We start from the raw sequence: 21,245 nt of genomic DNA, 5'->3' as shown, positions 1-21,245 counted from the left end.
CACAGTCACTAGAGACTGAGGAAGGTCAATCGGTAGCGGGGGATAGAGAAGATGGTTCAGTGGCTGATGATGAAGGTTTTTTAGGACTTTGTTTTTTCTTTTCTTTTCTGTTTGGTTGTTTTTCTTTTCAGTCACTCAAAAAAAAAAAAAAGCTTCCTATGTAAGAGATGATTTATATCTACTAATATAATATTACAAGTGGATGAAATCTTGAAAACTCAATTTTTTACCATGTTTAATTCAAAATATTATAAATCGAATGAGAGTAAAGTCTTTAAATATCCTTTGAATTTAGTTATTTTTAAATTTTAATATTATATTTTTATTTGTAATAAGAAGAAAATATATGATATAATAAGTATATTTTTAACAAATGCTTTTAAAATAAATATATTAAAATATAATAAATATAACCGTTAATTCAATATTTATCACTAGATAATTATCAAAAGCAAAAAAATATTGCATAAATAATATAAATAATTTCATAAAATATAGACTAATTTATACCATGAAAAAAAAAATAAAATAAAAAACAAAAAGTAAAATATAATTATAATTTTTTATATGTGGTACGATGTTATTTTATAACATAATAAGCCATAATATTTTCATAGATAAGAATGTAAAATCTAACATTACTCTATTTTAGAGTTCATTTCTATACAAAGAATAATAATGATACAAAAGAATAATATGTGATACAATTAGAGAATTTAAGTAAAATACTAATTAATAACTTAAAAAAAATAATAAAACTAAAGGTAACTTAATAAATTGAATATAAAATAAAAAATAAAATATTCTTTTCTATGAGAATTATATAAAATTAATCATTTTTATTTATTTGAGTAAAATCGATTGAATAAATATCGGTCGAGAATATGATTCTGCTAGAAATGAGTTCTATATGCTTTTGAAAATATGAGAGTCTTGATTATTATAAAACCCATGGTTATATATATATATATATTTAGAGATAGAAAAATTCGAATTCGTGACCTCTAATTGAGTATGAAAAAATTATACCATTTAAATTATAGTTTGTTGGGTTTAGGATAAAAGAGTCTTGATTATTATAGAATTTTACAATTTATTATTTCAGACGTCATATATGTTATTTTATGTTTGACATTTCAGTACTATAGTAATATAAAATTATGACCAAAACAAATGGCATTAACTTAGGAACATCCATAACCATAATTAATTTTAATTTTTAAAGTGTAAAAAATAGGTTATATTATTACCTTCTTTTAATTTTTGTTTTTTCATTCACATTGGCCTCTCCAAATTACTATATAGTTTGTGTCCAAAGTCCAAAATTCATTCATTTCTCTTTTTTTTGTTGGAGACCAAACAGACTTTTAATTTGATTGATTTTTGTCCACACAATTATAGGTCCACCTTGCATAAACAATGTTTGACTTTTAAAATTATATAATTGTCCATGCGGTAAACTTTTTGAAGTTACCTACTTATCTAAAGGCCAGTTATATAATGCAATATTGATTCATTACTTCCACAGAACTCCTCTTGCCACCTGTTTTCAAATTATTGGTTGGTCAAATTTTGAGCATCCTTAGTCACTATTATCTGTACTACCATAAAACTCACCCATTATATTTGTATGATTGTAATATTTTTAAATAAAAACTTACATATAATACTTTCATATGAAGTTATTAGTTAAAAATATTTAGATGTCAATTAATTAAATATATTAAATTATTAAATATTTTTAATTGTCAATTTTATATAAAACAACGCACACAAATCTTCACATTTTCTTTTACTATTAATCATATATAGCTTTTCAATCTTCTTGCTAAATATATTTTGATAGAGTGAAAAACAATATAGTTGCACAAGGCATAGGCCATAGAGTATCTAAAAATCGAAATAAAGATTCAATTTGGTTTCTCAAATTAAATGACTCATCATTCATTTTTTATTTCAAATTTTAATTGAGATTCAACAATTTTTTTTTGTTATTTACAGTCTTTTTTAACTTGATAGATTAAGAATTAATTTATTATAAACTTGAGTTTTATTTAAGAGTTTATTTCTGACTAATGAGTTGCTGTATGTACATACAAGACAAAATCGAACCTCCAACATTTATTTAAACAAACGAATAAATTAACTACTCGACTTATCTAAGTTGGTTAAATTGATTTAATTTAGTCTTTCCAAATATAATATTTGTAGTTCAATTTCATTTTTTAATCACTATTCAGCAAGGTTCTGAAAACGGAATCGGTCATCGAACCGCTCTAGTTACTGGTTCACTGGTTCATAGGTTCAACCGATTCAACCGTGGTTGAACCGAAAAAACCGTTTTACAATAAAATAATAAATAAAATATAAATAAACACATTAAAACATAATTATAATCTAATATAAATCTTAAAATATTATCCAAATTAAAATACTACATAAACCAGAATGTTATGATCTTATTCAAGTACAAACTCAAAAGTCAAATAACAAAATAAGACAACCAAACATAAAATGCCAACATCCAAACTTATCATCATCAAAATCCACTATAAATCACAATGTTATTGATACTAATGCTGCATGCCATTAATTCTGGATGGAGTCATAAATAAGGAATGGAATAATATATATCATCCGGCTTTCAGTTTGCTTATTGATTCCATAATATATATGTTCACCAGTTTTGTAATTTATCATCCACAAAAGGGAAATTACAATCCAGTGAATCCACAAAGACCTCAAACTTGTCAAGTTTCAAAAATTTAACAGCAGCAATTCAATCTCCAGCAGCACATCACTAGGCAAAGAAATCACAAAATCCTACATAACTAAAAAAAAAAATCATGAAGACAGTCACCATTTAAGCATAATTAAATCGCAAAACAGTAAAACAAACACAAACACACAAAACAGCAGCAACTTCAGTTTCCAGCAGCACATCACTATACAAAGAAATCACAAAACACAACATCAGCACAACAACAGCAGAGCAGAACATATGCTGAATTAACTAACTTAACAATCTAAGCATAATTAATCCCAAAGCATAGTTTTAATTGACTTAATTAAACACAAAAATGCTCAGCAGTCAGCAATGAACAACAGAGAGCCAAAAAGCATAGCACAGCAGCGAAGAAGACACAAACCAGGGTACAACACAGCATAGCAGTAGTGAGCAGAGCCATTCAATAATCAATATAATTTGATAATTTATGAACTAAAAAATAAACACAATAGCAGGCACTAGTAGTGAGCTATATGATACAAGTATTCCTTTAGGCAATGAGTAAATCAAGAAACTTTAACAAAATTTAACAGCAGAAAAAAATAAAAGCATGTACAAACCAGTATCATTTTATCATTAATCAGTAGGAGGATTAGCGTTGGGGGAATGGAATGGCCTTCGAGCACCACGAAATAGGAGGATTGAAGAACGATCACGACGAACCAGGCGGCGACAGTGCGACCAACGGGGGCGCGATGGAGGCTAGGGTTGTGTTTTGGGGAGAAATAATGAGAGTATGTAGAGACTGAGGAATCAGGAATGGGGCTCGACAGGGGCAAGGGCTTCAGGTCACTCAGGATGACACTGCGCGACGGCAAGGAGTGGTGGCGGTGGCTGCGATTTCCACGGCTGACTTCGACGGAAAGGGCTGCGCGAATCTCCAAACTGGCTCCACGAACTTGCGACGGTGAGTGACTTCGATGGAGGTGTTGCGACGGCGGCGGTGGCTCGAGGTAGAGACTGCATGCGTGGCCACTGAGTGCGAGAGGCAAGAGTGGATGGCTGCAGGGTGGAGGCTCGAGAGTGGAGGGCTGCAGGGGAGTGAACTGAAGAGTGAGGAGACCGAAGACTGAAGGCTAGGGTTGGTTTCTAGATCAAAACGCAGCGTTTTTGACAAAATTTAAAAAACCGGCCGGATCACGGTTCGGTTCGATCGACCGGTTCCCGGCCGATTCGGCGGTTCAATTTCAGTTCTTAAATTTAGCGGTTTTGCCTTCTGTCCGAACCGTATTTGTTAACGGTTTCCGGTTCGACCGGTTCGACCGGCCGGTTCGAACCGGTTTTCAGAACATTGCTATTCAGTATTGATATTAAGATGACGTAGTGTGAATAGATTCGAATCAAGTCGTTATTTCTTTTATGTTCATCTAACTACTACCTGCAAACCCTAATAAACCATTTTCATTTTTTTCTTCAATGATATGTATTTTAAAACAAATATTACAAAAATTTTACTTCCAAAAAATAGGAGGCTCTCTATATTTTTCCTATGCATTGCCGGTTAAGTAGCCTATTTTGTCATATAAATGGAGGTGGTGTTAAAACGGATAACATAGTTTATGATATCTTATTTTTAAATTTTTATGTTATACTTTATTTAAAATAATTAAACTTAGATATTGTTTTATTTTTTTTTATTATTCAATAGAATTTTTATTGATAATATTTTAGAAGTAAATAAACTTAAACAGATAAAAAATGGATTTTTCGGATATTTTTTTTTGTAAAAACAATTAAACAGGGCTTTAAAATAGTTTTTTTTTTAAATTATGCGAATATACTTGATATCTGATCGGATCGGATCTGACTTGAAAAACTATAGATATCATATCCGATCGATGAATATAGTGCGGATTAGATAGAATTATAGGCTATATCCAATTCGATCCGATTCGTGTGCAGGCCTAAATTTTAGTGTATAAATAATATTTTGTATGATGCATATTTTTGTTGGTTGATTTTTTCATTGTTATAAAGAAACTTTATATATGTTAATCTTAAAATAAGAATGTTAATTAATAAAGAGGAAGAATAAATTAACCAAATCAAAATATTATTTCATAAGAATAAATCAAATCAAATCAAATCAAATCATGACATAGGTGGGTCTTGTGAATGAAAAATGTGTGCATTGAGCACAACACACAAGACAGAATATGATCCGAGATCTCAATTAGTTGTCGTGCTGGTCGTTCAAGGATACCAACATGCCCAACTCTTGAGCAACGCTGACGCATCTAGCGTCAATGTTGTGGGTCATGAATCCAAGGGGATTGATAAAGCGGATTGAAGAGCTGACTCCATTGTTTTTGGTGAGGGCAATTCTGTCAACATCCATCTTCTTCATTGGCTCCTTGCACTTGGCATGGGTGCTCTTCTCTGTCTTCACCTCGCAAAACTCTTCTTGGTGGTCACCCTTTACTGGCAGGCTGTAGAATCCGTTCTTGTCAGTTTGACCCTCAACCAAGTATGTAATGTTCTTCTCGTCATCAATTTTCTTGCACTCCAATGTCACCTTGATGTCTGCGCATAAGTATATTGAAAAAGAGTTAAACAATATTTATATATAAATAATTTGATGGTTGATTTTTTGTAGGCGCGTAATATTTTTAAGGTGGAAACTCATGTGTGCAGTCGACTTCACGTGAAGCTGTTAGATGACGTGAAGTCGACCTCACCTGAATTTTCAGCTATTTTTAATACTGAACAAAAGAAGAATTACGTACTTGACAGGGGGTGGCTAAGTCTGGTCTCGAATTCGAAACGACAAGGATCGCAATACACCTTTCCTTCAACTGTGAAGGTATCATCTTCAGGAACCAAACGAGCCAATGCAGATGATGAGAAGCAAAATGCAACAAGGAGGACAGCCACTGCAAAGCTCTTTGCCATTTTAAATTATTTTGATTTGATTTGATTTGGTTTGGGGTTTGATTTGGTTTAATGCTATGTCTCTCTAATACTTGATTAACCCCTGGGAATGATTTTTTGTGTCTGCCATTAGGCCCTTTATATAAGAAACGGATGTGCTTAATTTGGTCCCTTTTAATCCGTTGGTTATTCACCCTCATAAAACTAAAAGAAATTGTGTGCTTCATAACTAACTAAGTAACCGTTATTCTAGTCAAGCCACACGACTCAATCCAACTGTTATATATCGTGAGGCTGGCAATAAATTTTTAGTTGTTTTGTTTGGTTAATGAAAAAGTCAAAAACTAAGGAGGAAAGGATAATTGAACATTGTAAAAAGAACGTGGGACTCGCCTGATAATTTTCTTCCTCACCGGTTGACCCGGAAAACAGAGGGAAAACTTATTTCTTTCCACATATGCCCTTCCTTTACACATTATTATTTTATTATTGTCTTTCTTACTGACATATCATATATATTTATGCATATACTCATCTGAAGGCTCCTTCGTAATATAATATATGAGTTTAATTTTAATTTATTAATAGTGTAAAATATTTTATATAATAATAAAAAATAATATATGATATCTAATTTTTATATTTATAGTTTGAAATAAAACTAGCTCAATAAAAAATGTTAATATTTTAATTGACTATTACGGATATCTCCTAATATATTTTTTTTTAATTTTTATCCCAAGCAAAAGGCTCTAAATAAATGACAATACTTCTCTAACTAGTGATTTAGATTGAATTGAATTTGTGATTTTGTAAATTAAAAAAATTAAATATATATAATAGAGTAATTGTCCAAATTAATTTCCAAAAGTTTAAAAAAACAGATATTTTAGACTAAAAAAATTAATACACAAAAATATCTTTAAAGTTTTACTCTTACAAATAAATCAATCTCCAGTCTATTTTCTGATAGAATAATTATCCAAATCAGTTCCTAAAAATTTAAAAAACAAACATTTTAGCTCCCAAAAAAATTAATACACAACAAATCAATTTCCAACATTTTTTATCAGAAATAATAATTTTCCATTCATTTTCTGACGTAATTGATAATTTGGTGATCAAGTTAACATTCAAATGAAAATAGAAGAATAATTTTGATTATACTAAATTTCTAACTATCACACCAACCTAAATTATATTAAATACAAAAATATCAAATAGTTTTAACTGAGTTTTTATAGAATAATCTCTAATAACTTTATTAAACATTATTATTATTATTATTATTATTATTATTATTATTATTATTATTATTATTATTATTATTATTGAGTAACAATATATATATATATATATTTATATTTTTAATGCAATAACTTTTTTTATATTATAAATATATACATAAAAATCTAATAAATAAATTTATCATTATTTTTATCCTGAAACATATAAAAAATTATGGTATAATATTATTTAAACATATAAACTATAATAATATGCTTTCAATTTAAGAGAATATGAAATTTAGTACATCTCTTTTTGTTGAATTTAAAATTGTATATGTAGTGAAATGGTTTAATAATATTTTTTTTAAAAGAATGCCATAATAGAAATCAAATAGGTTTGACTAATCTTAAAAGTTAATTTGATTATAATATTTACTAATACTCTTTTCTAATAAATACTTGAAGAATTTAGTGAGTCATGCCAAAACATAGACGAGAGACTATTATGTCTCATGGAAAAAAATTGAGGGATTGATCTGCATATAAATTTTTTTGGACTAAAATGTCCGCTTTTAAAATTTTTGAGAAATAATTTGGGTATTACTCTACCGAAAAATAAATTGGAGATTGATTTGTCTACCGTAGTAAAATTTTGGGGATGTTTTTGTGTATTAATTTTTCTTAAAAACTAAAATATCCGCTTTAAAATCTTTGGGGACTAATTTGGATAATTATTCTACATAATAAGTCTCAACATCAAATTTTAAATAACCAACAATGACATAACAAGTCTCAACAATATCTTGAAAAACCAACAATAACATAACAATAAAAATAAAATTATAGATTAGTTAAAATAAATAAATAAATCTTATTTTGAGTATAAAATATTTATTAAATAATAATGATACATGAATAATATAAAATGTATAACAAATTGAACATATTATAAGTAAAATTATAAATATAATAATAAAATAATAATATTGTAGTACATTTTGCGATTTGAATTGGATCGGTTTTGATAAGTAGATTCAAAATTCAATCCAATCTATGTGGTTTGCAAAAAATTGAATCCAATCAAATTTAAATTAGTGCGACTTTAGTCAATTTTCACTTTGGATTGAATTAGATGAACGGTTTAATTCGAATCAATTTAAATTTGAACACCCTACCTGTAACACTGAGGTGCTTTTGGTGTAGGAAAAATATCATCCTAGAAAATAAATAGTTTAAAAATAATATCAATTCGTTAATAAGTTGTCAAAAAAGTGAGAGATTGATATATTAGCTTTTTTGCAATTAGTTTCTTCTTTTGCATAAACTCAAATCGAAAACCTTATTAGTTAAGAGAAACAAATGCAGAATTACTATCAATGCATGGTTCATGGTTGGTTCAACTCAACACTTGTATTTCGATAAAGAAGGATCTCGCCTAATTTCTTTCTTTTGGGTTTAGGAACATTTAATTACAATTGTTCTACAATCCCAAATCTTAATATAATTAAGATTATACGTTTTAGTTTTTCAAAATTCATAAGAAGTTATTTTATTTTTTATTAGAAAAACTATTTAAGATATATATAACAGGTTCTTATCATAGTCTCACTCCAATAATTTTTTGCAAGACTAAAATATATAGGATTTAATTATTAGTAAGTTATGAATTTCATTGTATATATTTAAATAAAAAATATATCTAATATATTTTGTATAAATAAATAAATAATTCATTAATTATATGACATAGCTTATATTATTTATAGTATTTCTTTTGTACAACTCGATAATTTTTTTCCCTCCTATATAATAGGATAGTACTCATTTTTCTTGAAGTCATTACTCTTATACATTTCAGTTAAGATTGTAGATTGTGTGTATAATTGCATAATGATTCTTGTATATTTGAAGTGTTGAAAAATGTTTAATTTTTTAATAAATAATTGATTTATATATTTGATTGTACACTAAAAATATAAATTTTTTGTGTATAAATAATTTTAAAATGATACAAAATATGGCCAAAAAAAGAACTAGTTGAATCAAAAGGGTGAAATCTAAAAAAAATATCCTAAAAAGTTGAATTTCTCTTTTAGTGAGAACTAAATTAGTAAAAGTGAATTAGTTGGATTTGAAGTGTAGAGAGTGACATATCTATCATTTGCTCTAATTCTTCTTATTGTTCTTCACCTTATTCATAGAATTCATAAAATCAGCATTCAATGAAACACCCGACAGCAAATCTTTGTCCACTTTAAAAGGGCTTATTCACTCTTTTATGACATTAGTAAAGGTCTTTACATGTGTTCTCCACTTTCATTTCTCATCTTTAGTTTTTGTGTTGTTTATTTGTTATTAATAGAAGTTTTTCTCACAAATTTACTTACCGTTAATCTCTCATCTTAATTTTTTTTACTTAATTTCTTCATACAAAACTCACCCAAATAATTTGGCGACTCTACTGGAGAGGAACACTTCGACGTAATGGTTGAATCTAGCAATACTCAATATGGACAGAATCGACCACCCAGACGATGTTCGGTAATCCCTCGAAATCTCAATCTTAGCTTGGAAACACCTCAACACGAGGACGAGTGCAACTAAAAAGAGGAACACATGGAGCAGCAGAATCTGAGTGTAGCAGGAGGAGGAGCTCCTACATATGAAAATTTTTTCACACCCTATACTAGAGGTACTACTGGTCTGCACACTCATATTACTATTCCTCCTCACGTGTACAACCACATGATAGACAACCAGGCAAAGATGTAGGCTTTGATCACTGAAATAATGGCTAGAGACCAAATAAGGTATAGAATTTCTTCACTACCTCCAATTATGAATCAGAAGCATATGGAGAAAGACAAGAATACCTTCGTCACTCGTAGGGAGTTAGTGCGTATTCTAAAGGGTAAAAGAGTGGCAAATGAACCCACTTGGGAGATAAATTCACCATTTAAACATCATATTTTGGCAAAATCATATCCTAAAATGTACCAACCACCTACCTTTTTCAAGTTTGATGGTGTCGGAAGTGTCAAAAAACACGTCCTATCATTCTTGGACGACTTCGGGGTGTTCAAAAACTACCATGAGTTCAAGATCAGGGAGTTCCCAAAGCCATTGACAAGAAGGGCGTTCACTTGGTATGCTAAGTTAAAAGCTAATAGCATTAACACCTGAGAACAATTGGTGACAAAATTCTGCAATAAATTCCAAGAAGAGGAACCCTCCATGCACATCATGGACTTAGAAATCGTGAAACAGAGACAAGAAGAAGGATTGGTAACATTTATCAAGAGATATAGAATTCAAGGTTTACTTTACATGGACATTCTCTCAGAACCACAATTGGTGGACGGGTGTATTAGAAACGTGAAAATAGATCCCAAATTTATCTTTGCATAAGCAACATAAACACTTTTTCTATACTTTTAGAGAGAGTATCTGATATAACTGAGGCAATAAAGCACAATGGAAGGAGATCTAAAGAAGTTCCCCCTCTAGAAGTGTGTACTACTAATGGCAGGAGCAAAAAGCATTTCTATTATAGGGGTTCTAACAGAAACAGTCCTCCACCTCTGCTATTCCTATCTAGAGCTCAGGCCATAATGGTCGTAAATGTGTATTTTGAGGATGAAACATTGAATCTCATAACAGATAGAGAACCACCAACTCCTGAAGACTTGAGGAACCTAAAGTACTGCGTGAGAGACCAAAATAAAAGTTATGACTTGACTGATTGTTACGTGGCAAGGATGGTGTTTGATAAGCAAGTAAAGAAGGAAAGACATTTCTAAACGAAGAACAAAATCAAGCCGGTGTGAAGAACATCCATTTCCCTAACATGACATTAGAATGATAGATGTTGTAAAAGAGATAATACTGACTAAAATTATAGATGAGACTGAAGGGATGATCACCATGGAGAAATCCTCAAATGAAGACACATTAGTAAAGAGTCTTTTAAAATTTTGAGGGTGTACTATCATATTTAAGCAACTTAAACTGGAACCTCACATTTAGAAAGAGGTAGCCAAAGTTTTAAGGAGTCATTCAGAAAACTGAAGAAAGCTTGGGGGCTGTCAATTCCCTTCTCATAAGATTAGCAAAAGTCCATGATGATGTCTTGGTGTTTTGGAATCCCGACTCATTCAACAGGAAGTTCTGCCATAATAAACCAATGTTCGTTGAAGCAATGGTGGAAAAATTCCATCTTCAATCCTGTACTTAAATGTTATAAATGATGCCTATTAAAATATTTGCATTAAAACAAATTTTAAAAAATGAAGTGTCCCATTCTATGAACTCTTTTGTCCCACCTTGTGAGCTCCTTAAAAAAAATGAGAGCAAGAATAGGATAAGAAAAATTTTGGATACCTTCATTTTTTGGCCTTCGAAAAATATAGGCGAAAAAAATAATAGTGAATAATTCTACTCTTGTTAAAACCATACCCCCTCAAAAAAAAAAAAAAGAGTTGTATCAAAAATAAAATGATCACACAAACAGGCAAAGAAAATAAAATTTCTTAAAAGAGTATGTATAGTGTTAAATAAAAGGGGAAGCATGACACCAAAAAAGAGGTGTATTAATAAAAGTCATACAAACAAAAAAAAAAAGAAATATACTTTATCAAAGCCTTACATCTTTTACAAAAATAGTTGAGAAAAGTAAAAAAAATCGTCAAAAGATATGATAAAAAACAAGTAATCTCGTTATACTTAGCAGATTGCTCTCGCTCCAAAAAGACAATGGCTAGTTTAGCCTTCATACTGTTTAGGTTAAATATAAACTTGTTAACTTTTTTTTTTGAAGAGCAAAAACACTAGAAGAAAGCGTATCATACCCTTTAGACAAAAACTCCTCTTCAACAAAGTCGGATACCCTAGATGGAGGCTTCTTTTTGAAAGAATGATTCTCAAGATAAAGACCGTTGAATTTAAATAAATTAAGGTTAGTTAGATGTGTTTTTACTATATTTCTATAAACACCCTACAAGTCTGTAAGGGTGTGCGTAACAAAGAACATCTACACATTCAAAAACACCTAATACCCAAACTTCTTGAAAAGGCGGTTGAAGTTACTAGAAATCACGAAAGAAGGGTTCAGAGTTAAAAACTGAAACGATAAAATTTTGACATCACCAGGGATACACTTAAATTCATCATGAGAAGAAGCTGACAAGAAACAATAAAGCATATCAGTTGTTCAACGAGAAAGCCACCTGAAATATTATCTTAAAGAATCTTCAAAGAAGCTAAGTGATCTCATCTTTGATATTAAAGCTCTCAATTCTATGAAGTATTTCTTGTCTTTTAGAACATTCATGCCTTGATATAGTATCTGAATATCATGTGTATTAGATTGTTATTCTGAAATCATGTTGAAAATAGTGAAAGGTTGAAAACCTGAGAATATTTTGAAATGTGGGGTTTGCTAACCTCGAACACCGTTAATGTTATGATTTGTGTCTTATTTTGATCCGCATTTTGAAAAAAATTTGAACACCTCGAGCTATATTTTCACCAGTGCTACAATATGGTATTTTCTTGAATTTTCAATCACTTTGAAGTCTTAAACACAAAAGAGATGGAGGAGTTCCTAATTTGTGAAAAAATATTAAGTGGTGTTTCGAGAAAAAGACAATAACAAAAAAAAAACGAGTAGATTGTGTATTTATTTTATTTCTTGCTATGGTCTCCCCATCAAAAAAGAAGGGGATGAATGAATGGTTTTTTGTCCATGAGGTATTCAACTCACTTTTTTTGAGACAAAGAAACAATTATGATGATTCTAATTAATTATCTCTTGCAAAAATATTCATACAACAATTTGAATAGAAGAGCATAAATATATGCATGATCATTCAAATATTCAAAATCTTTATGGTACACCTGAGAGGTGTCAAAAGATATTCTCTCCATCTCCATCAGGTGTTCTTAACAGAAAATTCCTAGAATGAGGATGGCACAGAGAAGGTGTCATCCTGAAGATATTCTCTTAGAATACGTCCATTTAAAAGGAGTTCATTCAAAAAGGGTAATAATAATTCAAATAAAGGTGTCCACTCATCTTTATCAACTAGGTGTTCTTCAAAATTGTGAATACATACCAGAAAAGCATGTTTCAAAAAAAAGAAGAAAGAGTACCTGAGCATCGAAAGTCCTCACAATAGACACCCTCTGAGTCAACATCCAAAAGTTCTTATAACTAGCGGTGTTTGCAGTGCGGTTTGGATCGGTTTTGAGTCAAAAACCCATCCGATTCGAACACTCATTTTACTTGCGGTGCGGTTTGGATTGGATGATCTTTTAAAAAAAAATCCGATCCGATCCGATCCAATTTCAAGCGGTTTGGATTGGATTGGATTTGCGGTTTTGTACATTAAAAAAATTATATACATATAACAAGTTTCAACATCAAATTTTAAATAATCAACAATGACGTAAGAATTCTCAACAATATTTTAAAAAGTTAACAATAACATAACAATAAAAATAAAATTATAGGATAGTTAAAATAAATAAATAAATTATATTTTGAACATAAAATATTTATTAAATAATAATAATACATAAATAATATAAAAATATATAACAAATTGAACATGTTATAAGTATAATTGTAAATATAATAATAAAATAATAATATTAGAATACATTGTGCGGTTTGGATTGGATTGGATCGGTTATGAAAAGTAGATCCGAAATCCGATTCGATCCAACGATTTGCAAAAAATAGAATCCAATCAAATCCGAATTAGTGCGGTTTTAATCGATTTTCGATTTAGATTGGATTGAATGAGCGATTTAATTTGGATCGGTTTGGATTTAAACACCCCTACTTATAACTATCTTCCTTTTGGGTCACCCACACTACTTGAGACAAGCTACTGTTAACATCATCTCCAATTTTTCTATAACAAGAATTTTTCTTATATAACAAAAATTCTCTCTACGGTGAAAAAAGATCTCTATAACAAAAATGTTGTATCCAAAGAAGGGTTAGAACTTTTCTACTGTCTCTCCCTAATAAATATACTCATCTACATTAATCATGTTAGATGTCATAGAAAATTATTATGCATGGGTAAAGTCTTTTGATCATGGTCATGGTCTAATTAAGTAAAGTCATGGAGTACCTATAAATTATACAAATACTTGCATGAATGCATATTACATATCAATTTGCCTCTTCAAGTGTTCTTAAGCATATTTGTCGATGTACAAAATCATATTATACACGATCAACCAACAAAGACTCATCTACTTCTTCACTATGCCTATTGATAGAGACTTTGAAAAGTTTAGGATGTAATATATTACCAAGAAACCTAATAAAAGAATTTTTAATCAACTCTAAAAATCTCAAAATGGAACACTAGACGTCACTGATAAAAGAAATCAGGAAAGTTATCATTTGTTATTTTCCTCAAGAGGATTTTAATACTTCCCATGAAGTGAACAGAATTTTAATTTTAAAACTTTATACTGCTCCAAAAATGTCGCTTGGAAAATACTTTTACCAAGAACATCACCTCAAAGGACACTAACTCAAAATATAAAAGAAAAATTGTAGAACACTCAACTCAATTCATAAAGAGACAGAGACATATTCTTAAAAGTCTTTAATTATGTCTCAACAATTGTAATAAATTAGAAGAAATCAACAACGGAGCACCTGAAGACCTCAATCCTTTAAAAGTAATGTATTAAAAAATTTGAGAAAGCCAAAGACCATTGCACGACAAGGAAGCAACCAGGGAGTTCTCTAATGAAACAAAAAATAAGAGGTATAAAAATTATTCATCATATTCTTTGAAGAATCTTGATGGTTTAAAGAAGGGGGTTGAATTTATGACTTTCTTTTTATTTTGAATAATAAATCCTCAAATCAGAAAATAAAATTCTGCTTCTATTTAGACTGCAAGATTGATTATGTAGGAGACAATTTTATTTTGTCTCATAAATTGTGAAAATAGAATCAGAGCAGGAAAGAAGAAGATAACTCAACCATGTATTTTGGTAAAGCTATCTTGTGCAATGCAATCTACATTCAATTTTTACTATCTTTTCAAATATTACATACACCAATTCTCAATAATTCAACATAATTATATCAGGGACAAACCAAGCTTTAACATAAGCTTGACTTGGCTAGGCAACTTCCTAAACTCTTAATACATTAAGTGATCACCCAACTTAGTAAATGATACTTCTCAGGTACATAATACAAAACAGAAAAACAATCAAAATAGATCTGAAATAAATCTTGCCTTTTCTTTCCAAGTTTCTCTCTTTGTCTTTTCTCTCAATGACTTTTTCTTAATGCCTCACATAAATGCCTTTTTTTTTTACTGAATAGAAACAAAAAAGGATACAATATACAAACAGAATTTTTAATAATAAATCATGAAAGAGATGATGTTGAATAGCTTTGACGCTATAAGATGAACCAGATTCAACACTCTTAGATGTAGCTCTCCATTTTTAGTAACTAATTTTTAATACATAGTATATATATATAATAGTTGTTTTAAAAATATTTTATCAATATTTAAATTTTAATGATACATTTTTTTAAAGTAATTATTCTAATAAAAAGGTCAAAAATATCTTTTTATAATAATCTTAATTTAAAATGTGTGATATTTTATTTTGTCATTCTTTAAATAAAATAACATTTTTATAGCATATAAAAATTAAATCTTAAAATCTATCATCCAAAAATTAAAATAAATTATCTTTACATGATAATAATTATAAAATTTTTGGGGGAGTATTATTTTTTTTAATTTAGCCTTTAATCTTATATAAAGTGAATGTCTCGCCGCAGCATGACCACACACCATCTATAGCTCTAAAAGTGTCGCCAATATCACCGGTTGAAAGTTAATGTATGTGACCATGCCATAAATGACAAATGTAATTTAAATATTGTAGTTTCTTAACTAAAAGCTTTAGCTCTAGAAAGTAGAAAGTAAAAGAATCTTTGTTGGAAGACCCACAATGCCTTAGTACCCATCATGATACAAATTAATGTTGAAATAATATACTAATTAAAAGAAGCATAGCATGTTTGTCGTAAACCCATTGCACAAGTAATTAACAAAATCTATCTTGATTGTAGTTGTAATCTATATATTATGTATTCTAAAGCACTTCTGAAAAGAAGCAAAAGAAAACTAAAAAGCACCAAAACGAGCAAATTAAAAGCTTGATTAATTGTTTTTCTAAATCCATGCACGTTTGAGGTACCAAAAGTATGGGAACCAAACACACACTTATATACTTTTTCATATTAATAATAAGCAACGCTGGAGGGACAATAATATAAAATTATCTTATTTAATTTAAAAAATTAGTTATATTTAGATTCCATAATAATTTTATGTAAACAACTATAACTTAAAAGGTTTAACCATTTATATGTAAATCTCTCTAATCAATAGCAGATTACGTTGAAGTATAAATAACTCATAAACTATTATACATTAGCGTAATTTATGCAGGAATCTTTTTTATCTCCAAATTATATCTAAAAGAAAAACAAATTAGTTTGTTCATAGGAAAAAATTTGATAATATCACTCATTTTTCTTACAAATAAATTTATTTATTTTTCATTTTTTTTTTCATTAGCAATTTATCAGTTCTTTGTAGTTCAATGTAATCTGTTATTAGTTAGAGAGATTTTCGTAAAAATTACTAAACCTTTTAAATTATAACGGTTTACATAGAATTATTAGAGGACTCAAATGTAACCCATTCTCATTCGTGATGTTTGGATAATTTTAAATCCCATTTTATTTAATTATGTAATTAATAAAATAAACAAAAGCCAAAATACACGAGTTATGATTATCTATGATTCCACATTTTTCTTAATAATAATTAAGCCTATGAATAAAATACGGTAGGAATACAATTCCTAACTTTATTCTTGCCCAACAAGTTAATTAAAAAGCCAATAAGTAATAGCTCAAATGGCATAGTCTTCCCATACTCAATTAAGAGGTTGCGGGTTCGAGTCTCCTATCTTTGATAAAAAAAACAAGTTAATTAAAAAATTTGAAGTTGTGCCTTGTGATTTTCTTAGAGGACAACGTGCAATAAGAATATAAAGCATAACTGGTTAACAACCTAAAACAACCTAAAAGAAGTGTGAATAGTTTGAATACAAGTCTTCATATTAGTGATCTCCATGGAAGTCTTCATTAGTAGGCAAAGAAAAATGCTGAAGCTCTTTTTCTGAAACATTCTTAAGCAATAAACTCCAATTAAACAAACTAAAAGAAGTGTGAATACAAATCCTCATCTATGCTTATATATTAATTAGTTCTGTGTGATTAACAAAACAATTAAGCTAAGCTAATCATCAATTAGTCTTAAACTAACACCATTGTCCATCTCCAAATTTTCCAAAATCATGTCAAATAACACAAATAGCACTGCAATTGTATCTGCAGTTGCATCTGCTGCAGCCTCAGCTATGGTAATTCGAAGCGTCACGAGCGAATTGGTTCCTTCTGAGGTTCTAGAGTACTTTTCTTCAAAATTTTTCAATCTCAGGCACTACTTCTCGTCGCAATTCACCATTGCGATCGAGGAGTATGAGGGACTGATGTGCAACCACATGTATGAGGCTGCAGAGGTCTATTTAGGCACCAAAGCCGCTCTCGCGAGGCACAGAGTTCGAGCAAGCAAATCAGGGAATGATAAGAGTCCAGCATTCAGCATAGACAAAGATGAAGAAATTTTCGATGATTTTGAAGGAGTTAAGGTAACTTGGAGATTTTTCCGTTATTTTGAGCAACGTACTAATAGAAATCATTATATTAATGATTTCAATGGTTCTTCCAAGAGAGAAGTAAAGTCCTATGAACTAAGCTTTCACAAGAAACACAAAGACAAGATCTTCAATTCATATCTTCCGTTTGTGTTGGAAAGAGCAAAGGCAATTGAAGAAGCAAACATGGCTTTGAATCTTTACACTGTTGGCAGTGAGAATGAATGGATTGGAGGTGTGGAATTTGGCCACCCCATGAGTTTCAAAACTCTAGCGATCGATGAAGATCTCAAGAACAAGATCAGTGATGATTTGGACAAGTTTGTGAAAGGAAAAGAGTTCTATAACAGAACTGGCAAAGCTTGGAAAAGGGGTTACTTGTTGTATGGTCCTCCTGGGACTGGCAAGTCGAGTCTTATCGCGGCCATGGCAAATTATCTCAATTATGATCTCTATGACTTAGATCTCAGTGCTGTTCCTACCAATAGGGAGTTGAAGAATCTGGTCCTTAACATGTCCAACCGTTCCATTCTTGTTATGGAAGATATTGATTGCACTATAAAGCTGCAGAACAGAGAAGAAGATGAAGAGGAGGAGGACAACATGGAAAGAGTTAAGAAAGAAAGCAAGGTTTGTGTTTTTGTTTCCTAACATCAAATCAGTGCCTAAGAAATTTTTAGTCACACACTTTAATACTCGATAATAGCTATGAAGCACGGACACTTCGCTGAGTTGTCGTGTCCGCATGTCAGACATATTTCGGACACACGACACTTACCGTCGGATACGCGTGTCGTGTCCAACCGTGTCTTAATAAGAAGCAAAAAAATTCTTCGCCGGACACGTTTGGATATACCTAAATATCATCACGTGTTAGCGTGTATGTCCAGTTTTATTCTTAACAAATATTTTTGAAATAAATTTAGATATAGTATATATTATTATTTATTAAAATAAAAAATATTTTAAATACTTGATATAACTAAAATAAGGCATTAAAAATAATTAAAAAATTAATTTATAATTTAATATCAATAAAATATCAAAATATCATTACGATTTATTTAAAAAATACTTTATATTTTATATATATGTATATCCCATGTTTTATAAGATTTTAAAATTCGCGTGTCATGTCATATTCCGTGTCTGTGTTAGTGTCCGTGCATCATAGGATAATAGAAATTGATTTATCTAATTTTTTACTAAAATTTGATGTGAAAATTAATTTTGTTAACAAAATAAAAGGTTAGAGAGTAATTTGATAATTAAAATTTATTGAAGATTAAAATATTTGACTAAAAATTTTTAAAGTGTCTGACTAAGTTCTAGAGAGTAATTTAGAGTATTACACTTAATAAATGTTAAAAATTCAGTCCAAAGTTTCATGCTAAACTGAAAACATATGCATCTATTCATGTCCATCAGAATCTCTAGCTCATGTCAAACTAAAAAACATATTAATTTTATGATTTTCTAAACAGGTAACACTATCAGGGCTATTGAATGCAATAGATGGTTTATGGTCATGCTGCGGCGAGGAACGAATCATGGTGTTCACGACGAATCACAAAGAGAAGCTTGATCCTGCTCTTCTAAGACCTGGAAGAATGGACATGCACATTCACTTGTCATACTGTACTTTCTCTGCTTTTAAACAATTGGCATTCAACTACCTTAGAATCTCACATCACAATCTCTTTCAAGAGATTGAAGGGCTCCTAAGAGAAGTGCAGGTTACTCCAGCAGAAATTGCAGGAGAGCTGCAAAAAAAAATTAATGCTGAAAATTGCCTGCCAGATATTGTTAAATTCTTGCACAACAAGAAAATGGTGGAGCAAAATGAACCAAAGTTGAGCGTAATCATGGAATAAACTTAATTATAAAGTATTGACATGGAGACAATATTATCAAGAGGAGTGCTGGGGAAATAACTTTTGTTATTAGTAACCATCAAGTAATTATCAATGATATTTTTAATAGTGTGAAATTTTATCTAATAATATAAAATTACTCATTTTTCTTTTGCTAATTATATGTTGGCCAAAATTTAATAAAATTGTTGCCTTTAGATTTTTTCTATTGTCAAAATGGTTCAGATCGGACTTTGGAAATGAATCATTTACTCATGGTAGAGAGGTGCCACAGGCACATATGGAATCCTATGGCGGTGTATTTTTCTTTTTCATATTTTTTTTTCTGCATGTGTAACCGTTGAAATATGAGAAGGATATTATTGGTAGATAATCATTAGTATTTTAGATTTTGGATGATGCATTTATAGAGAATAACTGAGTAGGTACTCTATATATAACACACACATATGACATATCTATGCACTAGTAATATATTATCTTTCTATTTATTTACTCTAATATTTCTGCTCAATAATTATGAATATTAACATTTAATATCAAAATTTATGTGATCTAATATAGTTAGATAAGCTATCTACAAAAAATCATATCTGCAAATTTTACGTTTTAAATATTTATATCTAAGCATGAAAAGAATGCATTACAAATTATATATCTTTTATAGATATAACTTTTAGAAAGTTTATATGTGTTAGACATTATTTTTTTATTTAAAAACAAAAGAATTTTGTCTACTTTCAAAACTAAGTGTACATTATCATGCCTTTTTTGATGGGAATGAATCTTTTTAATTGTTAAAAAAAATTAAAAATATAAAATATAATTTCTAGCTTTTTATTATTTTTTTTTAGATTTATTTTTTGTCTCACTTGTAAAATTAATAATAATAGATTACACTTTATTTTTTCAATTGTTAAAAAAATTAGAAGATCCATTTTTTTTTATTATTGTCTATTCCAATCATGGTGTACATAACGTCATCGTTGCTGTGCTGGTCTATTGACACGTATTGTCTCTTTGTTAAGCTAAGGGTTTGGAAAAGAGAAAGATGCAGTTCAATGTGCTTTACTTTTTCTTCAGTTCTTTTACTCCATCTATTTTAGCATTTTAATCTGGTCTTGCTTCTTGTTTTTATTTGGACATGAGTTTTGATTTTTTAAATTATGTGCTAAGGTTTGATGCGAACTAGTTTTTTATTATTAGGGTATAATTTTTCGTTTCATTAAGGGTGGTATTTATTGATTCATCTCAGTTGAATAGTGGCATTTATTTTATTTTGATTTGCACTGTTTGTTAGGATTTAGTGTAACCATATGGTATAAGATCAAGGTTAGTAAATGGGGAGATTCAGTTTTATTAGATGTGGTTGATCATATAGATACTAATCATGCCCTTTGTTGGATTGTAGATGGATGATGATGTGATTACTATTATATATCACCAGGGACGGTTCTACATACATTATTGTGGGGCAAACGCCTCCACTACAATTTGAAATTTTTTTAAGTAGTATATAATAATAATATTTATTTGCTCCCATTAGATTATTAAATTTGACCCCACAATAAATTTTTACTCAACTTTTGGTACTTAATCGTCAATTTAAAAATTTTATATTAGAAATTTGTTAGAATTTAGAATGATCAATTCTCAAATTTAAACGAAATTAGTGTTCTTTTTTAAAAATCAACT

At 29.7% G+C, this 21,245-nt stretch overlaps 2 protein-coding genes across 2 annotated transcripts; one reads left to right on the top strand and one right to left on the bottom strand.

Annotated features, from left to right (window-relative positions):
* Positions 1 to 4,961: 4,961 nt before the first annotated feature.
* LOC130940090 (olee1-like protein) lies at positions 4,962 to 5,680 on the bottom strand. Its single transcript, XM_057868140.1, has 2 exons — positions 5,515 to 5,680; positions 4,962 to 5,311 (listed from the first exon to the last, which is right to left on the bottom strand). Exons 1-2 carry the CDS (start codon positions 5,678 to 5,680, stop codon positions 4,962 to 4,964), a joined length of 516 nt encoding a protein of 171 aa, XP_057724123.1.
* Positions 5,681 to 17,316: 11,636 nt separating this feature from the next.
* Positions 17,317 to 19,550, top strand: LOC130940089 (AAA-ATPase At3g50940-like). Its single transcript, XM_057868139.1, has 2 exons — positions 17,317 to 18,306; positions 19,161 to 19,550. The coding sequence occupies exons 1-2, from the start codon at positions 17,317 to 17,319 to the stop codon at positions 19,548 to 19,550; spliced, it is 1,380 nt and encodes a 459-aa protein (XP_057724122.1).
* The last annotated feature ends 1,695 nt before the right edge of the window (positions 19,551 to 21,245 follow it).

Source organism: Arachis stenosperma, chromosome 7 (genome assembly GCF_014773155.1).
Source record: "Arachis stenosperma cultivar V10309 chromosome 7, arast.V10309.gnm1.PFL2, whole genome shotgun sequence".
Classification (NCBI taxonomy): domain Eukaryota; kingdom Viridiplantae; phylum Streptophyta; class Magnoliopsida; order Fabales; family Fabaceae; genus Arachis; species Arachis stenosperma.
Note: the sequence above shows the minus strand (reverse complement) of the source record. Positions and strands in the feature narration are given on the sequence as shown.